Here is a 20,871-nt window from a genome sequence, read left to right on the forward strand (position 1 = left end):
ATTGGTCCGCGGAGCGTGCACGCGTCGCGGAATTATGCACATACGTAATACGAATCGATACCCGGGGCGTATAATGTGGGCCGCGCGATATGAATGAATACCAAACAGGATAGTACAGATTTTCAATTAACCGCCCTTCTATCCGGTGGTACCGTCTCTCGTTTCGTTTACGCTCGCGCCGCCACACAGTGGGCCGGATTTAAAATTTGGCGCCTTTTGGGTCTTCTTTTTCAGATATCGGAATAAAATTTGCGCCAAAAAATAGGACAAAAATATTCCTTTCTAATGATGTATAATTTAATATTTCTTACATTTATTTATTTATTTATTTTTCAATTTTTTTAACTTATTTGCGATAGAAAAAAATGAATTCTGTTTATTTGGTACCTTATTTAATGCCCTTTTCAGTAGTTTAAATGGAATGTTCGGGAATCGTTTCGTTTCCAAGTAATAAGCAACAGTCGAATAATAAATGAATGCAGCCAAATATCGTTTTGTTTAAATTGAAGACCAATTTTTTGCGCTAAACATCATCTTCTGTTAGTAATTAATCTAAATAATGCGTTGAAAAATAATTCTGAATATAGTGAGGAAATTTCCGATATTTTTAAAATTAACAAGGAATATCTTTCAAGTCCCAACGAGTCCCAACTTCTAATCAATTGGAATATTTTCAGTACACCCTCCTCTACATGATTATGTAAAAGCCACATCCTACTTCGTCCTATCATAAATAAGTTAAAAAATTGAAAACTAAACAAATATAAGAAATATTAAATTATACATCATTAGAGAGGAATAATTTGTTCTTATTTTTTGGGCGCGAATTTTATTCCGATATCTTAAAAAAAAGACCCGAAAGGCGGCAAATTTTAAATCCGACCCACTGTGCGCCAGCGAACAGCGTCGTCCGGCCGCCCCCGCGCTTACACACGATCCACCACGGGCGATAAAGGGCAACGATTTTCATTTAAATGTCTTCCGGTCAGTCATGTGGCCAAATAGGACGTGGCATCGGACGACGATTCACCCGATAATTGATACCGAGCCATAGGTTAAATCAATGCTCGGGGATTATCGGCACTTTAATCGGGACCGGGGATGGCGGAATTTCGTGTACCCCGAGACACGGACGGCAGTCGAAACCTGTACGCACACAGTGCACCGCGTGGAGGAGAGTGAACTTAATTACCAAGTACGGATGCCAAATCCAGGCCAAATTGTTCCATCCCGTTCACGTACGCCGCGATACGTGTTTACGCGAAAAGGGATCTCCATTATTCAAAGCGACCGTCTCCTCCGTAGCTTCTTTACATAATGCGGACCCCCTTCGTCCCGTATTAAGTTTTTCGTCGTCCTTCGGCAGGCCGATCCGCCAGGGGACGTCCCTTTTCAATGAGCCCCGCCGAGATATGAAGAGGGTTCACGTCCGATAAACCCGATAAATTCCGACGGCAAACGTTCTCTCCCAGATACCAATTAGTATTCATAAAGTCGAGCGCCACCCTTCATCCTCTTCTCTCGATCTTAAATCCTCGATCCACCATATTTTCCAGGCGATACGTAGGTCCGTGACTTCGTGATAACGTGCTCGCCAAACACATCTTCGTCGCTTGATATTAGGTAAACGTCCCTCGCTTTCATCTTCGGCATCCGAAGCTTAGGTTCGGCACCTCGAAGTCTGCCGGACGTGAGAATATAGATGTCCAAGAAGAAACAGTTGGAAATATAAGTGAAAAGTTGTTTCACGTCCGCGGAGCTGCGAGGAGGAAGATTGTCCGAGGGGTCGAGTTCAGCATTTATTGCAGCGAGCAGACATTTATCAATAATTTCACTGACCCTTCGCGTTTCTTCTATCTCGCACATTTCAAGCGACCGTCAGTGCTTCCGTTGGCTCTGCCGGGGCGGTTGGCGTATCCAGGGCGGTCGCATCATCGTTTATATCCCGTTTTGCCTCAGCCTCGTTTTTCCTCATCTTTTTTATTGCTCCGACTCGCGCCGCGACCTTAGTCGCTCGTTAAATTTCGCGCCGTCTTCCGGGAGCTTAACGCTCGGCGTAGTAAAGATAGGAGGAGAAGAGCTCTCGTGGCCGGGGAAAAGTCGCTTTTCGGGGCAGCGTATCGCGGGGGCGCGGCGCGCCGCAGCGATTCCGTTCGCTCTCCAGGATCCTCTAATAAGTGATGATCTTTTAATAAATGCCCTCCTCTTTCGTCCTTCCACTCCGCGCGCGGAAGTGGGATTTCTCGCGTGCCGTCCACTCGTCTTGGAGACTCTCCTCGACGATGAATCGTCGAAAACGTTTGCCCGCGTACACCGCCAGCAATTCCCGCGGGTCTCCACCGCAATACAAACGCCCGGCAGAAGCGGCGAAATGCACTTTTATCCCCGCTGCATTGTTAAACTGTTTGCCCGGCCGCGGAAGCTTATAATTCCCCGGGCGATCAAAATTCTCGCGTTCCGCGGGTAACAGATTCGCTTAAATTAATTCACCGCCGGGAAATTCATGCTCTATCATCGCGGCAGCATTGTTTTACAACGAGCAGCCAAGTTTCTTGAGTTCGCGCGCCGGCGGCCCGCGATTATTGTATCGGATTCACCCACGAATTCGACGGGCGCGCGGCGAAGTGGGGCGCGAGTCTACGCGAATACTCGCGAGGGCGACGCCGGGAAACCATCGTCGAAATTAAGGCTGCCCCATCCCCCGATCCGTCTCTTTCATCTCCCCCGTTCAGGGACTCCGGGGATTTTCGGGGTGGATTTAAATAAAAAGGAGCTTACCCTTAAAATTTTACGAGAGTCGAGTGCTCTGTCGCGGCGGTTAGACGTGATCACCTGCGCGCGAACTATATCTACTCTGCTTGAATTTCAGGGAGTAGCAGAGTGACAGCGGGCCCTTAAGGAAGCGAGTCGTCCTTAATCCCCGAGGCGGCGCGTTCGGCCCAGGCCTTGTACGGATACCGACCGCGAGACAGCTGAAATTCCTCAAAGCAGTGGGTTAACCGCACGAAGATCCTCCACGGACACGCGCCACGGTGGGTGTACCTTGCCCCATGACACGTCTGTGTGCCATCCCGTGCGTGGGTGTACGTGTACGCAGGTGGACGTTCCAGGGGACGAAAGGATAGCGCACGGTTAACACCACCGCCGGCTAAAGACACAGTCGCGGAGCTTGGTGGCCGAGCTTGCCGCAGCATTCCGCAAACTTGCGCAATATCCACAAGCCCGGCAACCCGCGAAATTCTTTGGCAAATCTTCCCCTGTTTGCCGTCGCGTAACCGGTGCGCGTGTGTGCACGTTTGAAGCTGCGCAAAAAAAAAAAAAAAATAAATAAAAGGGAGAAGGAACCGAGAGATAGGGAGGTGGCGCGAACGGGGAGAAACTGTGCGCGGGAGAATGCACCGCTGAAAGCGACTCGAAGAAGGTACGAGGCGCTGCCTCCGCTGTCGAGTGACGGCACGCTGGAACGCTCGAGACATCCGTGAACCAGGAAACGGAAGGAGAAAGTAGGCGAGACAAGGGTCCGCTCAGAGCGCGGAATATTAGCCGTGTCACCTAACGATCGTCGCGGTGTCTCGCCACGGTAGCATTCGGACCGTAATATCCTGGGAAATTGCCGCGACGTTTAGCGGCCGAGGAACCGGGCGGATTCTGCAGCTCCCGGAGTCCCTTCTTCGAGTTCCGTCACGTTGGTGGCTGCAATTAAAAAGGCGAGAGGGGCGCGAGGGTCCGCGAGAGGTGGGCCCAGGATGCTGGGAAGACAGTCGGGACACGTCGCGTGTACTCGTTATCTCTGTTAATGCAGGGGAGCCGAGTCCGTGTTACGGTAATAGGATCGGCGAATGTGAACGAGCATGAAGGGAGATCGCATCGGCAACGGGCTCCCCGCGAGATAATATTAATGCTGCGAATTAAACGGTAGCTGTTTATGCCTGACGCTTTGCGGCAGCATCGCCGGGGAATTTCTGGGAAACCGTGCCGGTGGCCGAGGAGCGGTGAAAAATCTTTTAGTACTTGAACCGTAACGCGGATGCTTCTCAGTCGGTGTCTCTGCGCTCCCTAAAACGAGAATCAGGGATTTCTACGGGCGGCAGTAGCCTTTGGCTGTGGAGCAGTAGTGACGGAACGCTGAAAGCCACTCGAAAGAAGTAGCGAGGAGAGAGAAAGAGAAATAGGGAGGAAGAGACAAGCCCGGGGAACGTTTCGCTCTGTGGCCTGGGGCGTCCTGTATTTCTGATAACGTACAGAAGCCGGTAACGTTGCGAGCAAGAACATCCGTGAATGAAACTGAATGAGGGGCCGGTAAGCAAGAAAGTCCTTTAGCCAGGGGCGCGCTATTAACTTTACTGCCAAAGGATATCGCCCGACGGCTTGCCGCAAACATCTTGCGAACTTCAACAATATCGCGGAACAGCCAACTCTGCTCGAGCGGCATTTCGACACGTGTATCTTCCAGTTCGTTCTCCAGACGCATCCGGGCTAAAAGGGACTCCGCAGTGTCTCCGGCAACGTTTCGAGAGGCGTAATCTATAGCCATGGAACAATAGCCGACTACAGACGTCGAGGAGAGAACTTGCCAGGGGCTTGAAGCGTTCGGTGACCTATACCTTTCCCCCGATCTCGATAAGACAGTCTAGGAGGAAACTGGGCTTCGTCGTAAGACCCTGGTCCGAGCATCGCCGCGCAACCAGAAACAACGGTCGCAACTTTATATTCCCCGTTAACGATAGTTACCGGCGAGCGGTGCCGCGCGTTTCGCGGCCAAACGGTTCACCTCCGCGGAAACTCCATAAACTCCGGCAATATCTGCTCGGCCTGGATTGATCTCGGCTAAGTTGCCCGGCCGCGCTGAAGATCTTTCAGCTCTCGGCGGTGCCGCGTTTCCACGGCAACTGAAAACTTTTCTCTTGCCGCGGGCTGCGCTAATCAATCCGACCGCGACGCGAGCAACAATCCAGCCCCGCAACCGGCGTGAAAAACGTTTCCTCTCTTTACGGAATGTCGAACACCGGGCTGCTGGTGCTGGCGGCGGCGTTGATGCTGGCGGAGTGAGTTCCCCTCCCTATCGGCGAGCTTGCGAGTCGGGACGCAGGGTCTCTCGGTTCGAGTACGATCTCGATCGCTGGGAAAAGGGCTCGTGGCACGGGTTCGCCATCCTCACACCGGGTCGCGTCGAATTCGAGAACGACGGTGAATGAGGGCGGGCGACGAGGAGGCAATTGGCGGCGCGGTGGGTGAGAAAGGGCGAGGCGGAAAAATATGGTACACGAGGGCACCGGTCTATGGCACGACGCGGGATTCAACGTATCGAGGTGGCTGATGATCATAATACACGGATACCGGGCTACCACCCTCGCCCTATCCATCCTACTTAACGTGCTGGTGCGAACTGGTGAGTACACACGTTTCTCGATTTCCTTCTCGCGTGCTGTATCTCTTAGTATAACCGAGCCCGAGTGTTTGCGCCCCGCGACTGTAACGTTTCGCCCTTAGGGCGAATCCATTCCGTGACGCACGAGCGTTGTCATCGTCGCTTTGATGGGCGATACCTGCGTGCAGCTTGTAGAGTGATTTCAGGCATTCGTTCCTTTGGGATTAAATTATTCTTCGGGCGGGCGCCTTGTGATATTAATTTTCTTCTAAATGGAGGGATAACAGACGTCTGAAGACGTCTACAAACCAGTCATGAATAATTTCAGAATGAAGTAGGAGTTGGAATCAATATCGTGAACTATATAATTGAATTTTTATTAATAAATGATGTATACATTAGGGGGTTATACCTAGTCAGGAAGACGAAAAGATGCGAATTTTTTTTGAAAAAGCGGAAGCATATATTTTTACAGAACTTTTTGCACTTAAAAGAGCAACATTTAAACGACATTTTGTGATTTTTTTGTACAAAAATATTTACGTTTATAATAAAAATACAACGACATCCAAGAAGCCTTTATTAAAAACCGTGAGCAAGATATTTCAAAGACTACTGCACCAATCTTTCTGAAATTTTGTGGGCTTATTTCTTATATAAAAATCTACCGAATGATGCATTATACAATGTTATAGTATTTCGATTTCCACTCACTACATATCCATGGCGAGAACAGTGAGGGGCCCGCAACTGTTCGCCGGTGTCTGACCACATACGGGGCGCCACTACTTGCCCACCTTGCGCGGTATTATTATTCCATTATGACCGCGATATCACTTACACAAAGAACTTGATCACATGGCGACCCCCTCGAGACCAATCTCCTTCAAAGACCGCGCAATTCCAGAGATATTAGCCTGTAACACTGTTAATTTTATACTCTGTACAGTGTCGTTAGGAATCGAACTGCTGAAATGCCCGGGATCACTTTTATAGACCCTTTCGGATAGCACACGCCAGGCCCTGGGATATCCGCTTTTACTGACCATGGCGTAATGATATCGTCGCTTCGACTTCAATCAGCCGTAAAGAATTTAACGTGCAATAATCCGAAGGGAGTCTCTCGGAACGAACCTACTTTGGATCTAACGAAATTTTAGTCGAAGCTCGAGCGGTTTGCGCGTCCGAGTTGTCATGACACGTTGCGGCTGTAGCGACTCGCGTATTAGTTCGCCTACCTTTGAGTAACAACCAATCGCAAAGTTTGCCGCGTTACGGTCTATTCCCGACGAAGCTGTGACGGGGAAATTATATTGTGCAGCCAGAAACTCCACGGAACATTATTAGGTGCGCACTACTTTTGATTAAGGAATGGTTAATTCTACTTTCTAAATACACTCGGACCACTTTACAAGCGACAACAAACTAAGACTTCGTTAAATCACTTTCCCGTAATACTGTTCCCATAGAGCGGGGTAAAAGTTCCTCAAATTGGCGGACCTTCTATCGGAACCATTCGCCATTCATCTAGCGAGATGAATATTAATTCCCTGATTAATTGGCAGTCTATTATACGGCGGAATATCCCCGGGTTACTTGGCGAAACTTGCAAAACCCGTATAATCGATTGTTTTCCCATCGAATGCGGCTTCTGGGCTAATGAATAATATATACAGCTTTCTGAAAGTTCGCGGTGCGTCTCCTCGCGCTGGCGTGCAGGATGTGTACTTTATCGATCATTTATGAAGAACGGTAAGACCGGGGACGTTGGATGCGATGAAATTTACCGGAAGCAATAGCTGCACCACAACACTCTGAATTAACTATAAAGTTCTTAATGTACCAATTTAGCGTGCTAATGCGGTCTGCTAAGTTTCGTCCTCTGTTACTTGTTTTAAGTAGTTTCCGACCTTTTCGATCTCCAGCCCCGCGCGCGCGTTTTCTTTCCAGCGTCCGGTATTTCATTAGCAGAGAATTCCCTTTGCGCCCTTTTAACGCCTGTCGTACAGTTCCTTTGATCAATCAGACATTAATAGTGACTTTGCCCGCTGCTTATTGCGCCCTTTTCTCCTTCGCTTTGCAACGTAACTTAGCGCCGTGCATTTCGCGCGTTTACAAGACCACTGTGAGAACGATCAAACGTTGGACGCGATTCGAAGGCAAGCCTTTGCGCGCGGGAATTACGCGCTGCGCTGTAACACGCAATTAAGCGGGAAGGCCCTGGCGAATTAAGCTAGGCGATTATAATATTTGCGCGGGACGGCAGAGTAGCCGGTTCGATGTCGATTAGTAGTGGGACTCTTGACGCGCGACCATTATATTGCTATCGAATTATCGTTCCGCCCAGCCGAAATTGAACGTCAAATTCGATAATTTCAAGTACCATACTTTAACGAGCACATTATGATTCGCTGCGAGTGCCTGTGCACCCGGGTGGTCACTTCCCTTCTCGGGGCGGCACGCTTCGTTTTAATTTCGCTCGCTTTTTCAACGAGTCAGTTAACGAGCTTCGATCGTCTTCTTTTACGTTTAATTATCGCGCGGAGGGCCAGCTTTTATTTTACACCGTCGAGAGGCTCGGCGACGACGTGGCATTCCTCGATGCAAATGGGACATTGTGCACGCGTAAATAAAACACGCACGCAACGAGGCCGTAAATCATGCAGGTGTGTGGTTTAATGCACGAGCCGATGCACCCGGGTAAATATTTTCACCGGGCGGATGCTGAAAGTGGACATTCCGTGACTAACTATGCCATATGAGTGTGGTGTAACATTTAGGCACGGTAGTAAAGCACGGTGCGGTTCGCGCCTCGCTACACCATGGAATCTCGTTGCACATAACTTTCCTGCTTCGCTCCTCGCAACGTGTTACTTCTGTTTATCTTATACATTGATTTGTTTCCTAGACGGGCTTAACAAGCTCGCCAGGTGCAGGGAACTGCAGCATCCACTCTTGCAACGTATGTACACGCAACAAGCGTGAGCGTAGTCCACGGTGCAAATACACTTCTTTGCTGTTGTACACTACCCTGCGTCAGAACGAAAGATATTAGCGGAGAATTTCCAGTGGATTATGGTAAAATCGGGGAATATTCAATTTGTGTGCAATAAAGACCTAGTAATAGTAATAATAATATTCGTGAAGCTGACGGATATAGTCGTTCAGATTTGAGCACCTTGCAGCAATAAGGGTGCAGCTCCATCTTTACCAACTTTGAGTTAAATTAGAAAAATCTGTTTGTAAAATTATTGCTTTGACTTAACATTAAAAAGAGGACACTAATTGAAAAATATATATTTTCACATAATAAGTTGTAGTTATTGAGTTGATAAGTTTTTATTTCTATTTTTGGCGAAAAAATATTCTATAATAAAAATATTAATATTTCTATTTTTGGCGGAATATATTCAAGATGAAAATATTAATATTCCTATATTAATATAATGAAAATATTAATATTTCTATATTAATATTTTCATTTTTAATATTTTTGACACAAAAATAGAGTATTTTTAAATATTTTCTGCTAAAAATTTTTATTTTCGAGAAAAATATTCAAAATGAAAATATTAATATAGAAATATTAATATTTTCATTATATTAATACAGAAATATTAATATTTTCATTATATTAATATAGAAATATGAATATTTTCATTATATTAATATAGAAATATTAATATTTTCATTATATTAATATAGACATTATATTAATATAAATTTTTAGCAGAAAATATTCTATGATAACAATAATATTTTATATTTTTTAATATTAATATTTTGGCGAAAAATATTCTGTAATAAAAGTATTAATAGTAATATTAATATTGTTTCTATTTTTGGCGAAAAATATTCTATAAAAAAATGTTAAAATCTATCAATATTAATATTTCTATTTTTATTTATTTACAATAAATTGCGCATTTGTTATCGGAATTGCATCAAACGTGCACCAACGATGTAGAATTTTGTTTACGTATATTACACGTCATAAATAAAAAACTGTTAAAAACAACATGCTGCACCCCTCTTGCTGGAAGGTTTTCATTTCAGAAATTATAATCTTCGTTTCTAGTTCACCGCCGTGAAATTATAAACTTCATTAGACAGTGATTCTTCAACGCCCTTCTCGTGATGCTCAGATTCATATACATCATAACTTTGCCGCTGTGTTGCAGCACTAGTATATCCTTCGAATAATAAGGCCACAGGTCAAGTGCAGGCACTGTAGTTTCGCGCGAAAGATCCCTGGTTTTTAATGTAGATCGTGTTGTGTGTTCCCGCAGCAAGGCGTTAAGTTGAGCCGAGAGCGCAGCTTTATTGCGCGTCGAGGCGACAAGACCTAGGAACCCGCTACAAACTGCAGAATCCCCTTTAGATTATGCGCCCTCGAGGACCACATAAATTCCGGCACTATTTTATAGGCGGCAGCCATTCCGAAAATCAGGGAGAAAGAGCCCCGGACAGCTTAATTCGTTAAAGCAGTTCGTTCGGCAAACAGAGGACTCGGTCGAGCAATCCGATCGACGGAATCTTTCCCTCTCGAATTTGTTAGAATTTATCGAGCACGACTGCGGTCACTGTTGCGAATCTTTCCTACGTAATTGTGCTAAATCGAGTTTGATCCTCTTGGGCCATCCGCTTCTCTCAGACAAATGGACATGACAGCCCTCTGGATGCTGCAAAGTGGCACGTCATGCAACATTTGCAAAGGAATCTTTCTCTGTGCACCAGAATTATTTCGCACCGGCTCGTGCCCGGTCACACTCGATCAATATTCCGACACATGCTTCGCTAGATTCTTCGCAGCTTTTCTGCCGGTGTTATCTTCCACGAGGAGTCACTTTCTTGTCAGAGGAGCCAGGATTTACCGGACACCCTCGCGTTAGCTGGTTCGCTGCAACTCGATTCAATCTATCCCGCGCGAAGCGGATACTGGCAGAGTTACTTGTTCAATTTAGCAACATAGGGGGAGATGTATCACTCATGCAAATTTCAGACGCACGCTTAACCCGCGGGAATGCAGCTCCGCGGTGCTGCGCGCGGCTCGCGATTTACATAGAAAGCAGGGCTAACAAAACAGTAAGCTGAAATTCAATAAACGGGAAGACGCGTTTATAATTTATCCCGCTCTCCGGCCCGTTCTCACGCAATTTATCGCGCCCGCGGTCCCGGCAAAAAGCGCGAGCAGTCTTGCGGGGAAAAGAAGCGCGGCGAGGGCCTGCTTTTAGCGTTACAGGACCGAGCGACGGGATAATAAAAAGAGAAGATAAGCGATGGGCGCGAGGTAAACTGGGGGCTCAGTGTCGCGGGAGTTCATCAGTCTATCCGCTAAATATACTTAGCCAGCGGGGCGAGGGGCGACGGAGGGCGGATCCGCGTGCAGAGTTTCATATTCTGTATCCGCGGCCAGCTGCGAGTCCGCTTGGCGCGGGCCCGCGCTGGTTTTATTTGCCGAGGAATTTCTGCCCGAGAAATAGTTTATACAGAAGCAACGGTCGGGAGAGAAACACCGCGGGGTTCGATAAATTTCGTGACTGGTGGCCGATGGGGCTCATGCCCCGAGCGGGGCGCGTCTCCACACGCCGCGGGCGCGTGTTTGTAACTTATGATACTTATTAAACTTGTCGAGAAACACCGCTCGCCTGCATCGAGCGGGGGGGAACACCTCGCGTCTCTGCAGAGAATTTATCTCGATGCTCGCTGTATCCCGTGCCCGGAAAAAATACACTCCTCTTTCGCTAGGTTAGCGTTTGACAACGCTATAATATAAAGCACGGCGACTTTATCGCGAGGGCTCGTCCCGGCGGGACGCTTCGGAGCGTTCGCTTGCGATCCCGCGATCTTCTTACATCGCGAACGCGTCCCACGGCATAGGAAATAAATTTGCACGGCTACCGGGGAAGTTGCGAGAGACCGCGGCACCGAAGTTACAGCGAAACAAATGGTCCCGACGCATCTCGCTGGTTTTATTTCCAGCGTTAGCGGGCCATCGGGGCGAAGTTGGTAGTTAAATTGCCCCGAAAGACGCTTAGCGCATGGGAATTTACGAATATTGCTGTTGCTTAAGCCCGCAAGTATCTCATTTCCCAAGTTCCCGAGTAATAACGACACCTCCGAGTCGTTATCTTTCATGACGAGGTTATCTCTGACAAGGGTGAACAGGATTACGCTGATTTTTTTCTTTCTCGCGGCGATAAAGATCGATTTCGGAGCAGTATGCTGTTCGAAGTGATTACAGGATTCGTTGCGTTAGATTGTGAAAGAAAAAGCTGCGCGGAGTTGTGTTACATTCAGGGGCAGAATAGGTTTTCCAATCAACGCTGACAGAGATATGGGCAATTCATTTGTAACGGTCATTTGTGCGCAAACCACCGCACGCCAGGACGTACAATTTTGATATTTTAACAGCAGGATGACGGCGGACGCGGATTTTCAAAATGTACCTACGCGATTGCAAGCGAATCATCTATTTCTCGTAACTTTGCCGCGATAACTTTTAACCTTTTATACGGGCCACCCTGCGGGAGTAGCTCTCGCTTGGGTAAATTTTATAATTATTTCGAGCAGTGTATTTGCCAGTGGAAAAAAAAAGCGGGGATGTTTATTTCCACTGGGCATTCGATAAAGGAGCGGAAAAAAAAAATTGGTGCGCGAAACGAAATTTTCTCTTAAGCGCCGCAGAATTCTTCTCTCCGGCTCGAATTACTCTCATAGCGTTCCGCTATACGTTTCATAACAACGGCAGCTCGTTTAAGTTCTTATTATTTTAATAGAAATTCTTGGCACGGTCTCGTTCGAAAATAATGAAACTTTCCAGATAGCCTTTGGAAGTTTCGCTATTTGTTTTTACCGGCAGGGCTTCCCGTGTGTATACGGGTTGAGGCAAGTAAATGAGAACACGTAGATGTCTACCGCTGCGGAAGGTGCGAACAAATGCCTGGGGAGAAATATGCACGGTTCGGTGGGGGTCGAATATAATATCGAAAACCGCTCGCGACTTTGTTACCTTCTCACCAGCGAGGCGGGAATCGATCTGCAACATTATGAATAGAAGTAGTGCGGTAATAGTGTACAGGGGAGCGGCAACGATGCTGAAGTGGTGCATAAAGCGCGAGAAGCGGTGCGGGAACAGCGTGAAAGTAGTGCAGGAATGGAGCGCAAAGTGCATAAGAATAGTGCACGACGTGTATAGCTTTGGTACAGGGGTAATGTACGAATATCGTGAGACTAGGGCGGGAATAATAATACATTGTGGGAGTAGCGTGACCGATACAAGTAATTTGGGTAGCGTGAAGACTCAAGAGCTATCATCAGAGGGAGGAGCGAGCAATGTTAATAACGATTCATGCGAGAGAAATTGTTCTCATCTTCAATTCAAAGCACACCACTTTTCTGTACACTCGATATGGTTTCTTTGAGGTCCGTGATATTTCCGAGGGAATATCCCACATTTCTATTAACATCCTGTGTAACGTCTGACGGCACAAAGGTGCAGAGAAATTCTGGCTACTCAGTTTGATGGCCCATTGAATAACGGCCCCGTCGTAAAATACAGAACAGAGGAAGAACTTGCCTGGCTTTATTCGTTAAACATTTTTATTACAAGCTTCTTTGTTGCCGCGCTAACTTTTGCTCGCCCGGAACTTTTCGCAGGAAAGTCTGGCTTCTCCCGCGGGAGGACAGTTTTTAACGCTAACCTGACACGGACGGGAGCTTTTTAACATTTAGCTTGCGATTTTATATGCGCATATCTGCCACGACTGCACGCCACCTGCGCGAACGCGTTAAATCCCCGTACGAGCCGGCCGGACGGGATTTAAATGACACGCGTAATTATTCGGGGTGTCTTATTAAAATTGCAATTCTTAATTTGCCTTTACGGCGCCGTTCATAAAAATGCGCGTGGAAGATTGATGGCTCGCGAGGCTGGGTATAAGTGCAGAGGGCAGAGTAATCTAATTAATATACACGCCAGAGTCCCCGCAATCTCCCGTTTTAATCTCTTCGGTTAATGTACTCGACGCCGGTATGAAAACCTCGAACGACCTATTAGCATAAGTCAAGGGGGCCGTTTGTCGTGACAAGGGTTTTTTTTTTTTTTAGTGTGGAAGATGAAGTTTCCGCGAAGTTCGCGCGGGCAACAAAGTTCGAGTTTCCCTCAAACTTTAAATTATCGTTAGGGCGGTTTCTCATATTTCCCGACGCCTGAGGAGAGCGAATCCTGGTCGAAGGATCGACCTCCGACCTTTCTAAGGGCCACGCAGCCATCTTGGTCCACAGCTGTTAGAAATTACGCAGAGCTTGGCGCATATGTACACCGTTGACAGTTGGACATCTCCCTGCGTTTACCGAGGTGTTCCCGTCATCGTTCATCAATATTTGTTCTAATTCATACTTCGATCGCTCCACGTACGCCGGATAATAGGAAGCGCGTTAGAACTACAAAGTGCCGCGCGGAGAGAGATTGATGGAGCGCGGTTCAATATTTCCTCAGCCAGATTGCTCGGCACCAAAGAGTACTCCGATAACAAAAATTAGAAACGCCGTGGTAGCATAACGCATGGAAGGATACCACAAGCTGTTGCCTGTAAACTTTCCTCCCCCACAGTTCGACATAAGTCATCCCACAACTTCTCAAAATACCCCCAGGATATCTGAACCGATGTAATATTAACGAAATCATTTTTCACACCTCTGTTGAATTAACGGACGCCGCGTCAAATCATTCTTCGTCGCATCGATCGCGCACTAATCTTAAGTGCAGCCGTCAGTTTCTTTCTGTCCCGTCTAAGGCAGCAAGTAAACTGGAAATCGGGGCGCAATCGGCGCAAAAGATTTGAGAGGGCTATCCGGGAATCGAGGCGCGCATAAATATTTAAGGACGACGGCGCGATAGCCGGGCGGGGAGGGGGTTAAGTAAAGTCCAGGGAGGAAAGCCTCTTAACGAGGATTCCCCGGTGGTAGCGCAGCTCTGGGCACCGGGCCGCTTAAACCTCCTTCGACCTCCTGGTAACGGCTCCTTTGATTTAATGCCTATTTTTCAGAGTGTCCGGCGGCGGTTACCGCGGAGATAGTGGCTGCGAACGCGAACACGTTGGACGCCAGCATCACCGGGAAACCGTTGGACATCGACCTGCCTCCTACCCTGCCGATGACCTTTGGCACAGGGAATTCGACGGTGATCTCGGCGCAATCCGGCTCCACGGCTTTGCTGCCCTGCGTCGTCCATAATCTCGGGGATGGAATGGTGAGATTCGTCCGGGGGAACATTCTTCAGAAAGTTTTTGAAACAGCATTACCTGCGGGGCTTGGCAACGGTCGAGGGGGGGTGCTGGGCCGGTTTGGGCGGGGGGTGGTTCCCAAGAGCGCGGAAAGTTATTATCATATCAACGTAATACCTGAAGGGGTGGCCTTTGGGGATACAGGGATAGCCGTGGCCTGAGCAGAGGGCGGGAGGGTTAGACAGTTTAAAAAGAGCCGTCTTTCTGAACCCGGGGCGGGCTTTGTACGAATTAAACGTTTCCCGGGGACCAATCTCGCGCATCGGCGGGCGTTATTCATTCGCGGTATAGATCTTTTTAATTTTGCGCCGCTATTATCGTTACGAGCGGGGGGCGCCGGGGAAGACGCGTACAAGGAGGACGACGAGTGGATTTGGCGGGCGAGGGTGGGGGCCAGAGGGCGGAGAGTAAAATTTAATTGAAATAAGGAGAGCCGAGAGGGTTTCGTTTCGGGGTTTCGCGAGACCGATCCGACAGAAGGCCCGCCACTGTTCGCCGGGCATGGAGATAAAATGGAATTAAAATCTGGAGAGCCGAGCGACACGAGATTTTTAACTCTTCAACCGTTTCCCCGGCCGGCATTGTTAGCAACGGAAGCTTTTCACGGTTCATGATAACATGCTAATAACTTTCCATTATATCCAATGCAATTGAGAGATGCTTGCGTGCATCTGGCTATTTTATCTCCCTCGCCGGGCGGTCGGCAGGGGATGAGGGGTGCAATTGGTACGCGGGATCGTACACACAAAACGAAAAGGAAACGCCTGTGTCGTGCGATTGCTTTAACGAAATTGGAGGAGCGGCTGCAGGGGAGGGAGACTGCTAGGGGGTGAAAAGAGTCGAAGAAAAATTGCGCGCCCCTTTGGACCTCGGCAACTTTCGAACTCGCGAAATAAAATGTTCGCGTTTCCCTTCGTTAGTCGGTGGTTGCTTTTCTTCGGCAACGCTTGTGTTGCTTCCCCCGTGTGCCCGTCGACTCGAGACTTTGCTCCGACACACAGTGGGGAAATTTTGCGATTTCATGGCCAAAACTACAGAAATGAAAATGTTGAATTTTACAAATTTAATACAAATGTCGATTGAAGAACTATATCCATTTTCGTGGTGAAAACCTCAAAACTTATTCTTAATATAGAAAATTCGCCACTTTTACGTTCTAATATATGAGAAACTAAATTATCCGAGAAACAGCACTTACAAGAATTACGAACGATGAAGGTTTTACTTATTATTTACATTTCTACACTTTTTTCTTTGTTAGAGCATGCCTCTGCTACAGTCCAGCAGGGCATAGCAGAAGCGTTATCGCGTCTGACGACAAACAAACATACACAATACAAACAAACAAACAGAGGATCGAAGCTGAATAAAGTCGTTTAAAAAAGAATGAAAAGGTTTGTAATGTATAACATGTGAACCAGCCTCAACTATTAGCAATTAATCACTGCATTTATAGAATCACAATAGTTCAACGTAAAATAGGAACGAAAATCATTGCAGGATATTATGGGATTGATAACTATTTTATGTATTGAAAATTGATTCTTATATGAAAAGGTTATTTCTAAAACACCACTTTAAAAATTGTATAAATTACGTATTAAAAACCGAAACATAATTATTTTGAGGACAAAAAGGTATCTCACGCACCACCAGGAATTGAATCCATGCCTTGAAATTATTTTCGAAACTTTGGATAATACAATATAAATGTTTGAAGTTACTCGAAAATCTAGATTAATTCTTTGCGATCGGTTTAACCTCGCACGAACATAAACATTTGCGAGTCTATACGAGCTTTGTATTAAACCAATTAACAGTAAAATTGGTGGCATTAGATACTCATTAGTTCTTCAATTGACATTTGCATTTATTTTGTCGAATTGAAAAATTTATTTTTCTGGTTTTGGCCATAAAATCGCGAAATTTCCCCACTGTGCGACAGCAGGAAAGACGCGCGGGAGCCAAGCTCGCCTCTGCGAGTCTCGTTTCAGCAGCGCGCCTTTCCACGGCCGTGGCTCCCCGCGAGAATGATCTCGTAACTTAACGGCGCGGATGAAATTGAAGGGAAACGATATTGTCGCCGCGACGGAGAGGGTTGAGTCTGAAAAAAGGGCGAAGACGGAACCGCGCGGGAATAGTTCGTTACGAGTTAATGCTTCATAACGAAATTCCATAATGCATAAGTACAGAGGTGGCGTCGCATAAATACGAAGCTGTAGCAAAAGTTTGCGCAACAGAGCGGAAAGTGTGTGTAGCGCGCCGTTTCATTAAGCCGCGTTTCCACAGCTCCGTCGCGCTGGCTATATGTTTTGTCGGCAAACATTCCGCGTCACGCGCAATTAGCTCGGCGAATAGACGGGCGGAGGGGGCTGTGGCGCGAGAGCGGGCCGGGGTCGCGTTAGTATTAATATCATCGAGATACATTACGCGATACGGGGTACGATAACAATTCGTAATCGTGATTTAAATCTGGAACGAGGATGGAAGAGGCGGGGTGGGTGCCGCGGCCGACAATGGATGCCATTAAAGCGTCGTTATTCCCGCAACGAAAAATCAGAGCGTAGAAGCTGCGGCGGTGATCCCGTTTTGCCCATCCAATCTTACGAGATGCCGGCCGTTTGTTCGTCGTCACGTACGCGTGCAAAAATATCACGGCCTTCCGAGCAGCCACCATTGAAAACTATTTCAGCGCGGGGATCGCATCGGTCGTCGAAAAACGCTAGAGCGAGAACGGGGAGGGTGGCTCGTGCGCGCCTGGATTCACGATCGTTCCTCGCTTCTTTTTTTCTTCTCCCTCGTCAGATTCGCGGAGTTATTACCGTGTTGTTTGTCTTGCTCGACCCAGCAGCCGCGTTACGCAATAATTGTGCGGTCGCAGCTCCGATAGGGAAGTGCAGGGCGAGTCGGAGGGCCGAGGGATGAAGGAGGGTGGTGGCGAGGTCGGGTTAAATCGACGCAGGTGGAAATCAATAGGAAGGTCGACGTCGAACAATTCGCACGCTACTTCTATTGTCGCTACGTGCCCGGCGGACCTTCTCGTATAAAATTTCATTGCATGCTCCGTAGAGGAGGGGGGTGGGCGAACGAGATAATGAAAGCGGGCGGTATCGTCAGCCTTCGCATCAGACGATCGCGCTGAGTCCTTCGTAATTTTCCCGGAGCCCGCCTTCTAATTGAATGCGGGACGTCTTTCGGTTGAAAGAAGTCTATGTACAGGCGGACTTATCCCCTCAAGATTGCTGTCCTTTATACGCGATCTCTTTTATGCCTCTGCGAGGCGAACAGAGGAAGCTCGGATACGTGGTATCGATGTTTAGAACGTACTGCTACTTGCTACCAGTTGCAGCTGGTATTACACGGCCTGCAACTGCCTGCCACGGGTAAGAAGAATGAACGAGGGATGCGCAGGTTATAGGGAACACGGGGGAGCGGTAGAAACAGTAGCAACTGCTAAAGCACGGCTATTATTTGAACTGGAAATATTATACGAGGTCCGTGTTTTTTCACAATACCAGCCGACCGCAATTCGCAGCTCAATTTTCTCGGGCTCCTCTGTCGCGCGACTCTCTCTGAACTAAACTTGCTCCCAACCGTATACTGTTACTCACCCCTAGGCAGGCGCGTCCTGCATTCCCTCTCCCGCCTTCCTGTAAGATTAAACAGATTTAAAACTAAATAATGCTGCGGAGATTTCGAGCCATGACACTGTGCACTTACGTGAACTCCCTTTTTCCAAGCACTTGCGTTTCGGGGCACCGAAAAAGATTCATGGCACAGGTGTTTCGGGAGTAGGATACTTAGGGCTTAGTCAATTGTTTATTAGTCAAAGTATCCGGCAGCCAACAGCATCCATGCATTTCTACGCTGCACAGTGGGGAAATTTCGCGATTTTAAAGCTAAAACCACAAAAATATTTTTTCAATTCGAAAAAATAAATGCAAATGTCAATTGAAGGACTAATATGAGCATCAAATGCCTCCAATTTTACTGTTAAATGTGCTAATACAAAGCTCGCGCAGACTCTCAAATATTTATGTTCATGCGAGGTTAGATTGATTGCAAAGAATTAATCTAGATTTTCGAGTTACTTCAAACATTTATATTGTATTATCCAAAGTTCCGAAAATAATTTCAAGGCATGGATTCAATTCCTGATGGTGCGTAAGATATCTTTTTGTCCTCAAAATAATTTTGTATTTTAATACGCAATTTATACAATTTTTAAAGTTGTGTTTTAGAAATAACATGATGCCTACTACTATACACAAAATTTTAATTCATGGTCCTCGCATAATCGAAAATTCTGTCCTTCAAATTGGACAGCTTTCGGAGGAAGCTCAAGAAGCACGGAATAAGGATATTAAAAAGTACCGACAAAATTTTTCTCGAAAATGCTCAAGGGAAAAACCTATGGAGGATGTTTTCAATTGGCTTCTATTATCGTCAAATCCACTAATTAGTAATCTAAGAAAACTTCCCCATAAGAAATTAAAAAGCTTGTCACCAGAAGCGATAACCCTTCTTCTATTCCGTGCTGTACTGTAGCAGAGGCATGCTCTGACAAAGATAAAAACGATATAATTTCATAGGTTTAAGTGTATAAATGTAAATAATAAAAAACTCTTTATCGTTCGTAATTTTTGTAAGTGCTGTTTCTCGGATAATTCATTTCCTCATATATCAGAACGTAAAAGTGCCGAATTTTATATATTAAAAATAAGTTTTGAGGTTTCGACCACGAAAATGGATATAGTCCTTCAATTGACATTTGCATTAATTTTGTCAAATTCAAAATTTTCATTTTTGTGCTTTTGGCCATAAAATCGCAGCATTTCCCCACTGTGCGCTGGCCGAATTAGAAAGCCCTGTGCCTCTCCGGTCTCCGCGGAACTGCTTGAATGTATTTTCCACATTTTCTTGATTAACCAGACGCATCTCTTTGGCAGAGTTTCGCAGACTTTCAAATGACCAGGCGGCAAGTAAGGCGGACGAAGAGAAACTTCGCAGTCCAATTTTGCTTGAATTATTCGGAGGTCTGCGTTGTCACGTGCAGCCTCTGTGTTAGTATAAAGTAGCATTGGCCTTTTACGGTTCACTAAAACCAGGCAGGATTATGGACAGCTTCTGTCGTACTGTGTCGAACTCGTCACAATAACTTGCAGCCGGTACTTCGTCCAATTTTTTAAGAGAAAACTTGCCATCATTTCGTCGCGACAAACACCGGGGCGAGCTTTTTTTGATACTAACAACGCAGAGGTCAATCGATATATTATTCTTTCTTTTTTTTTTCCTCCGTGAAACACAGGCCATCAAAGCTCCTCGATATTTACCCAGAGCAACGGGACATTTTATTCGTTCACAGTTTTCAATTAAACCTCGTAATTTCGAAAGCGGTCCCCAGTATTTTCCAGCGTCACGGATTTCGTCGACGCGAAATAATAAGCATGACAGCGTTCCCCCGTTCCCCTGGCTCTTCTCCCGCGAGCGTGTGCTCCCCATTCTTTCGTGCCGCCGTACCATGCAGCCGGCATTACGGTAATGGGTATTTTGGTTAAACGGCCCTCCGATAATCCGCGTTCCATTGCGCCACGTGACAGCACTTGCCGGTCTTTGAAGCTTTTATCCCGATTGCGATCCTCGAAACTTTCGCGTTTATGAATGCGTGTCGTTGCGGTTGCCCATTTTTTCTCCCCCAACCCTGCCTCGCCCCGCTCGCCGCGTTCCAACGGTTTCAGCTCGAGAGCAGCTAGCGCGGTACAACGGCGACGGAAAAGGGGGTTACCATCGGGAATAGAATCGCGGGAACGTTGAATCGGGTCGTGGCCGCCTTTTTGCCCCGTAATTTACAGTAATATTTGGAATCCGTTCAAGTGAGACGAACCGAAACGACGTAAATCTAATTATATCGGGGCAAGTCAGATTGCGGCACACCGCCGCCGTTCCCCTCCGCCCGCACTGCCTGTTTTCTGGACAGCCTCCCGATCAAAATATTACGAAACTGCACGGATTGCCGGCGTTAATGAGATCCCCGGGAGCACCCTGGAACGTCATTAACCCCGTAAACGTGCAGCCGAAGGAGAATGAAAGGCTCGGAGCGGGAGCGCGGGGCTGGCAGTAGCGCGAGTCAGCCACTGGGTCGGCCGACGGGGAGCGCGTTGTCGCAGACAATACCATAGTTTGTACAGTTCATGAATAATAACGCGGCACGATTTG

General features: G+C 47.0%; 1 protein-coding gene across 1 annotated transcript in view; it reads left to right on the plus strand.

The window, feature by feature from the left end:
* The first annotated feature begins 3,321 nt into the window (after positions 1-3,321).
* LOC143374499 (uncharacterized) overlaps positions 3,322-20,871 on the plus strand; it is a 33,842-nt gene continuing 16,292 nt past the window's right edge. The window contains exons 1-2 of the mRNA XM_076822656.1: positions 3,322-5,389; positions 14,419-14,621. Coding sequence (XP_076678771.1) covers positions 5,257-5,389; positions 14,419-14,621 — 336 coding nt within the window. The 5' untranslated portion in view covers positions 3,322-5,256. The remainder of the gene's footprint in view (positions 5,390-14,418; positions 14,622-20,871) is intronic.

This window comes from Andrena cerasifolii, chromosome 11, assembly GCF_050908995.1.
Source record: "Andrena cerasifolii isolate SP2316 chromosome 11, iyAndCera1_principal, whole genome shotgun sequence".
Taxonomy (NCBI): domain Eukaryota; kingdom Metazoa; phylum Arthropoda; class Insecta; order Hymenoptera; family Andrenidae; genus Andrena; species Andrena cerasifolii.